Genomic DNA, 7,832 nt, shown 5'->3' with positions numbered 1-7,832 from the left:
ACATTAATCATTAATAACCAGGGACACGTTTGCTTCTGGCTGTAGTTCTCCACACGGACGCTAGGGGTCAGTAGAGTGATTCCTCCTCCGATGTTAGTTTCTGATTCTTCCTGTTTTGCTGGACTAAAGAGAAACCACAGCAGCTTGTTCGCAGCTTATTCTATTTTCTTGACTGAGTAATCATCACCGGAGGCGTTTGGGTAAGAATAAACTGTATTTATATTATCCTCGTGCTTGTCATCATGGTGCTAAATACGTGAAGTCAATATGAAACGATCTGAAGTGGACTTTGATCAAACTCTTTAAAAGTATTCACTGGGAAAAATGACAACAGCATCAACTGCAAACAGCAGAAAGAATATTTGTTTAAAAAATTACACGGTTTTAATTAAGATTCCCCTAAAACACGATCATTGTTGCTTAATGTTAAGAAATACAATAATATAGGAAGTAATGTCGCTCTGAAGCTGCTCTTGAAACTCAAATTTTCTTTCCAGTTGTGTAATAACCTGCAGAATTTTACATTTTCACGCTCAGTGGGTAGCGCTGCTGCCGTGCAGCAAGAAAGTTGTGGGTTCGATTCCCGGCCTGGAGTCTCTCTGCATGGAGTTTGCATGTTCTCCCTGAGCATGCGTGGGTTCTCTCCGGGTACTCTGGCTTCCTCTCACTGTCCAAAAACATGACAGTTAGGTTTATTCCTTAGGTGTGAATGGTTGTTTGTCTCTGTGTTGCCCTGCAATGGATGACCTGTCCAGGGTGTACCCCGCATCTCACCCATATACAGTTAGAGATAGGCACCAGCACCCCTCGCTTAATTTAGATTAAGCATGTCAGAATGGATGTTTCTCTGTCTGGATACAAGTGCTTTTACATCCATATTATAAAAGAGATGTTTCTCTCTTGTATCAGTACTTTTGTATTTTTCTTATAACACTTCTAAGAGTTTTTGTCATTTATAGTTTTACTCCACTGACATTAAATCTAGTGTTTTTCTTTTCTTAAAAAAAAAAAAAAAAATTCATTTGTTTGTTAAGACTTGTGCTCTATATCATGATTGAAAATATATAACTTCTCTTTAAATGTTGGTTATATTGTTATAATTTTCTTAGGTGCTGTAAAAAAAACTTTCCTTTTTTTAATCATCTACTTCTGCAGAACTCAGTGTGCAGCTGAAGAAATGTTATAACTAATCCAGTTGGGTGAGCTGCAGCAGAAACATGTGCAACTTGCAGAAGCTGAGTTGCCTAACGCTGTTTTAGAGATTTTATTGGAGAAATTATGCAACTTAAAGTTACAAGGATCTCTTTTTATGTTTCAGTTAAAGGTTAATTTCAGTAATAAAAGAATTGCTCTTTTGCTCCAGGATGTCAGCGGTTAAGATGAGCGAAGGCAGTGTGCAGGTGGAAACCTGCAAAGCTCCACTTTTCTACAGACAAAGCATGCCGGCTACAGGAGACCCAAAGATGTCGGTTCTTCTCCTTCATGGGATCCGCTTCACTTCGGAGAACTGGCTCCAAATCGGCACTCTGGAGACTCTTGCCAAAGCCAGCTGCCGAGCGGTTGCCCTCGACCTGCCAGGTGTTTCCAACGTGGACAAACCCACATTCAGTCTGTAGGACAAGACAAATCAGTCCATCTAGATAAATCAAAATTGATCTAGGTGGTTTGTCCTTGACCAAAGGGCTTCTCAAAGAAGACATGGTAAAGCTATTGTCACAAAGAAGCATTAAAAATTCAATAAGATACCACTGAAGTTAGATCAACTAATATATTACATTGAAAGTGAAGATCATCAGTTGGTTTAGAGCTAAAGAATGAGTGAAAAGAAACTGATAAACATAAAAAAAACAATGATTGAGTCCTTCAAGTCATAGATTATAGTAAATAACATATTTATGTATAGCATATTACATTTATGTCAGTAAATCTCTTTAATTATTACACACTCTAGCTTTAAAGCAGATGTAAAATGATAAGCAGATTTTTATTTGCAAATGAAGAGTTTGTCCACAGAAAGGAAAGGTTCCATAACCACTACTTTTTAAGTCTGAAAATCTTCCTTAAAAGTTAGTCTGTAGATGTCAGAGCTTTAGCTGGAGTGGTGTAGTGCACTGAAAAAAATATTCATGCATCTTTTGCATCTAGTTATAGCTAGCTAGTTACTTAAACACAAGAATTTAATGTCCTACCCCACTAACATGAAACAAGTGTTAAAGTAACTACATATGCTTAAGACAATGCAAAAGATGCAGAAACTAAGTATTAACCTCTTTTAACATCCACCTCATTTTGGGTAATCCTCACCTATTTTGCATACCCAAATGAAACGGCAAATAACTTAGGAACTGTAAGCCCAAATTACATGAGCAACACATTATTTGAAAGCTAAAAACCTCTAGTTTCCTAATATATAAATTGGCTGAGTAGAACAAAGACCAACCTGCGTCAGTTCAAACATGACTCAAAGTAGTTTTTTTACTCTCGAAATGATAGGTCTTTTTGAGGTAGTCAGTAGGTTTTATTGTATTACATTTGTTCTACATCATTTCAACCACAAATGCAGAAAATGTCAGACCTCTAGCTGTAACAGTTCCAGAGCTGTGGGGATTTGGAACTTTTGGTGGCAGCTTGGAGCTGCGCGCAACGGCTCCACCTGATGGTCAAAATTTAACGGTGGAATTTTATGCATTCTGAGTTATTACCCCCATTTAAGGTCCTCTAGGTCGGTTTTAAGAGATTATCCCTGTAATGCCAAATGTATCATATTTGATACATACGGTTTCTCAAATGTTTTGCCACCTTTCGCATAATTTAATGTTAAAAACTTTGCTCAAAATCCTATTGTACACAATCAGATAAACCTGATAACAGAGGGCAGAAGACTAGACAAAAAATAATCTTGACTTATCGCATAGTAATAAATTAGTAATATCAAAAATGTATTTCTGTTTTTTCTTTTTACATATTTTGTTAAAAGGCCAAATAAGGACTTCAAACAAACAAAAAAGTAATTTTCTGTTTTGTTTTATTCTTAGGTCGGGCTTTAAAGGCTTAAGGGGGAACACCGTTTTTCTTTCTTTTTTTTTTTTTTACATTGGGCCCTTGATTTTACGTTATTACCTCATGTTCTACTCACCCATATGAGTTTTGTGTCTTTTGGAGCCGTTCTGAACATATTCTGTTAGGTTATATCCTTTAGGATATTAGGATATAACCTAATGGATTATCTTCAGAACGGCTCCAAATGACACAAAACTCATATGGGTGAGTAGAACATGATGTAATAACGTAAAATCAAGGGCCCAATGTAAAAAAAACGAAATTTACTTTAAGCGTGTGGCAAACACTTAGAGCAGTTGTGGCCAAATGTTTTAGCCCAAATCATCAAGCATAAAGTACTTGCTTGATGTTTTAACACATGTTCTCCATAGAGGGTTGAAATTACTTTTCCAATTAAAAGCAGAAAATAATGTTTTGTTTGTTTTACCTGTTGAGCAATAACATAAACATGCAACATTTTAATGAGAATTTAAAGACTGAATTATTGTATTTCCTAGGGCCTCAGAGGCTTGTCTCATTAAGGAAAAGTGTGTATTTTCTCCAAACGATTTTATACTTAGAATTTTATTTTATTTATTTTTTCCTGTAGAAAAATAAAGTAGAACCTTATAAGCATTTACTGTATTTAGTCAAGTTTAATGTTGTGTTCTGTTTAGTAAAAGATACCTAGATAATTATAAGGTCCTTGAAAAAAAAAAAAGGTAAAATATTCTTGTAGACCAATCAGCTGAAAAATAGGGATTTAAATTTGTGTCATAAAATGCTTTCAATGGACCTCGTGATAATAATTGTTCAAGTAAATTGTAAGGTGAAATTATAAATTAGCCCGAGGGAAGAATCAGTTATGTCAATGCAAATCATAAGAAATAGATTTAGTATTACACTGCAAAAACTGAAAAAAAAAAAAAAAGAAATTTAAAATGTTTTTGCCCTTGAAATAAGATAATCACAGATTATTTATTCCAAAAAAGTTGAAAAAAACCTTTGTTTTCCAGGTTTGAAGACGTTTCGCTTCCCATCCAGGAAACTTTCTCAATTCAGAATATCTGGAATAGGGTTTGAGTACTAGGCTTATAAAGTGGCCCAAACAAAAGCCTTGTTATGGCTTAGAAAACATGCAAATTGAACTGAAAAAGTAAATCCATCTCTTAGTAATGGGGAATCATTGCTGCATTGAACTGCATACACCACTCCGCTCATCTTAGGTCTGGTGGTTTTATCTTTAGGATGCACCAGCTTCTGTCTAAGGGTCTTGTTTTGTTTTAAAGTAAAGACTTGAATAAATCTTTCTAAAATTGTAAAGAAAATCATTGATGTTAACATTTTGAAGAAGCTATTAAGATCAACAAGAAGCTTGAGTCCCCTCCACAGTGATACGTTTAGTCTTCTCTTTTAACACTGCTGTCCATCTTTCCTCAGAACTTGGTCAGTCCAAGTCGGCCAAAGCCCCAGCAGCTGTGGGAGAACTTGCCCCTGCAGGGTTCCTGAAGGAAGTGTGTGAAGAGCTGAGCTTAAACCCTGTGGTGGTGATCAGCCCCTCACTCAGTGGGATGTATTCTCTCCCTTTCCTCATGGAGCACCAGCCTCTAATACGAGCCTACGTCCCCATAGCGCCGATCTGCACTGAAAAATTCACCGCTGAGCAGTACCAGAGTGTGAAGGTATTTATATTAGATTAACTTTAGCTGTAAGTAATAATAACTGGATATGTTTCTAATCAATCATGAGTCTTTGTTTGGGTGTTTAGGTCCCGACGCTGATCGTTTATGGCGACCAGGACACTCAGCTCGGGGAAGTGTCGCTCCGTAACCTGAGCCCTATAACCAATCACAGAGTGGTGGTGATGAAGGGGGCGGGACACCCGTGTTACCTGGATGACCCAGACACCTGGCACAAAGAACTTACTGACTTTCTGGGTACTCTGTGAGGCTCTTCGCCCTGTTGAATGGAGAGAGAAGCCTGACAAATGAAGCATTCATGGGAAGTTCCTTGTGCACAATGATTCCTGCAAATCAAATCACAAGAGGGGTTTGTCTGTTTACTAAATCCAGCAGCCTATGTGAGCACTTAGAAAATTGTTTGTAATAGGAAACCCCTCCTTATGCTGCTTTTCTGTTAACAACTGGGCTAAGACTATTCCATTATTTCTATTATTTCGTGTCTTTTTCCATAATGCCTTCTACTCTTATAGTACCTGTGACCTTTGGAGCTATGTATTTGTAACTAAATGAGTAACAGCATGCTTTCTGTATTGAAGACCTTAAAAGAGATAAGATTAACTTGCAATTTGTCTGCTGGTGTCTGAGGTCAGTTTATTTTAGCGTCTGCTGCACAAGCAATACAGAATAGACCAACCTTTCTTAGTCTTACTTTACTTATTCATTTTAACCCTTTATATAATTTATTTGTTTATTTATATAATTAATGTGTTTAAGAAATGCAGGGCCCATTCAACCCTAGCTTCTTTTAATATGTACCCATAAAGACCACATTGTAATCCACTGTAAACCATGATGGTTTATGGTTGAATAGCCGTAAAATTCTTACCTTTTTTTTTTTTAGGATTATATTTTATATACCAAGATAAATTGATGCAAAGCATGTTGCTTACATTATGCAAATCATTTTAATTATAGATGGGATATTAGCATTTTTTATGACTATTCCTCTCCTTTATTAATAAAAATATTCCCCCCTGATGATTTTTATCAGATATAATGTATTGATTCTATTCTTTTAGGGATGGACCTATACTGATATTTATTAAAATCAAATTTTAAAACTGCTAACCAATATTTGCTGATATTTTTAAATTTCCTTATTGTGAAAAAATGACCTCAGCTAACATTACCTAATTTGAAAGCACCCAGGTCTGCCACTGCATTAGCATCACACACCAAAACCAATACAACATGGCCAAGAACATAAAAAGTAAATTAAAGTGATTTATTTTTTTCCAAAACCAGAAATTACCATGGGTCTTAAAAGAATGATATGAAAATTTAACAGGGACTAAAAATAAGATCACTGTTTTCTGAGTCCAAACTTCCTCTGTGAAAACATGGAAGCTCTACAGGTCGGTCCTTTCTGCCAGGTGCATCTCACAGTAGCATATTCATTCATTTATTTATTTGATAGATATTTCCAGGAAAATTATTTCAGTTTCAGAATTTCAGAATTAGCTAAAATACAAAAACAATAAAAAAAAAAAAGAGAGAAATGCTTACTTAGTGGGTCTAATTCCTGGGTTGACAGTCATTCAGCAGACAGTCACTGATTGCTGTACTATGTTGAACATTTCTAAAGAAGCTGACTAAACAGAGCACTATCTGTTAAAATATACATATGGAAAGTTCAGTGGAAGAAAAAATATAGAAGAAAATAGCTAAATTCATAAAAAAGTTTGTGGGAGATAAGATATGGACTACTTACATGGTGTTTCTTGAGCCACCCCATACAGATGTATGGAGAACATGTGTTGAACAGTTGATTATGTATATATTTTCTTTTACTGAGGCATAAAAGAGAACATATAAGGAATGCCTTACCTCATGAAAGGAGATCAAGTACTGAATTGTTGTTTCAGATTCAAATAAATCTTGCATTTAATCACAAAGTCCGTGGGAGGTTTGAGGTAAAAAATCCACCGTGACATTTCTACAGTTCATTGATTCTTAGCGCCATGAAATATCCTGGTTTTGGTTCACTGCATTAACATCAAGTGGCCCTCCTTCAACTGCCTACTTAAGTACGGTCGACTCCACCCTGGGTTCCATCATTCTGTTAGGGCTGTGATCAGAAGGAACGGACCCCCAGCTCTGAACCCGACCGTTGTTTCCTTCGTTGTTTCCAGCCACAAACTGTCTATGATGTACACCATTTTCAAGCATCAACTGTTCATAACTTTTATGGACTGGATCTCTATGCGCCACCAATGGCTTGGGTCGGGGGTGGAGGTGGCCACTGATCTGGGGATAAGCAGATTTCATCACTGCTTTTTTGGAAAAATGTGATTCTGCTGCTCCAGGCTCTCCTGGCTCCAACAGATGCTGGGTGTAAAAAGAAGTCAGCTGATGTGGCAGACATGCAGGGGCTTCTCCCAGAGGAGGAGTCTGGAGAGGAAAGTCTGGGAGTCTCAACATGAAATTGGAGGATAATGGTTTTTATCAAGGGAGGAATATACCAGGATGGTTCAGAGCGTGATAATGCTTAGTTTGGATTTTTTTCAGTATGACTTGTTCTCATAAAGAGCACGTGTTGAACTCTTATTCTCAATGAACAATGTCCTACAACTTTTAAAAGCGTACTAACACACCTGTGTGAAATTATCAGGTTATAAGCAGAGCTCTCTAGAAGCTAACTAGATGTTTAGGAGAAAATTAAAACATTTGATTTGTGTTGACATGGGACTCGTCTAACATTCTCTGGTCACCGCCCCCCTAAGGACTGGGGTTGGGCAACTGTCCAAGAGAATCATGTCAAGAGGAAGAAGAAAGAGCTAACAATGCAGAACCCAACACGCTGTCTGTAAAAAGGAGCGCTACCACAGGTCATTCAACCCCATTGCAACCAGACTCTACATTGCAACACTACAATAACTTGTTCAATGTATAATGTGCAATTTGCTATTTGATACCTGTGCAATAACCTGTTTCTCTATATTTGACACCCAGTGCAATAACTATATATACAAATAGGCATCTATATAAATACCCATGTAAACACCATGTGCAATAACCCTGTATAATGATCCTACTAAAAAAACAAACAAA

The 7,832-nt window shown here is 36.8% G+C and overlaps 1 protein-coding gene across 1 annotated transcript; it reads left to right on the top strand.

Annotated features, from left to right (window-relative positions):
- Window positions 1–81: 81 nt before the first annotated feature.
- abhd14b (abhydrolase domain containing 14B) lies at window positions 82–5,749 on the top strand. Its single transcript, XM_015382049.1, has 4 exons — window positions 82–200; window positions 1,364–1,578; window positions 4,480–4,721; window positions 4,808–5,749. The coding sequence occupies exons 2-4, from the start codon at window positions 1,365–1,367 to the stop codon at window positions 4,985–4,987; spliced, it is 636 nt and encodes a 211-aa protein (XP_015237535.1). The 5' UTR covers window positions 82–200; window position 1,364; the 3' UTR covers window positions 4,988–5,749.
- The last annotated feature ends 2,083 nt before the right edge of the window (window positions 5,750–7,832 follow it).

The sequence above is a fragment of the Cyprinodon variegatus genome, unplaced genomic scaffold (genome assembly GCF_000732505.1).
Source record: "Cyprinodon variegatus isolate N-32 unplaced genomic scaffold, C_variegatus-1.0 Scaffold248, whole genome shotgun sequence".
Classification (NCBI taxonomy): Eukaryota; Metazoa; Chordata; class Actinopteri; order Cyprinodontiformes; family Cyprinodontidae; genus Cyprinodon; species Cyprinodon variegatus.
Note: the sequence above shows the minus strand (reverse complement) of the source record. Positions and strands in the feature narration are given on the sequence as shown.

Bases quoted from the DNA above. Each gene is read 5' to 3' on its own strand.
- abhd14b (XM_015382049.1), top strand. From the start codon at position 1,365: ATGTCAGCGGTTAAGATGAGCGAAGGCAGTGTGCAGGTGGAAACCTGC. The intron at 1,579-4,479 runs GTGTTTCCAACG...ATCTTTCCTCAG, and splicing joins GGTTGCCCTCGACCTGCCAG to AACTTGGTCAGTCCAAGTCG. The intron at 4,722-4,807 runs GTATTTATATTA...TTGGGTGTTTAG, and splicing joins AGCAGTACCAGAGTGTGAAG to GTCCCGACGCTGATCGTTTA.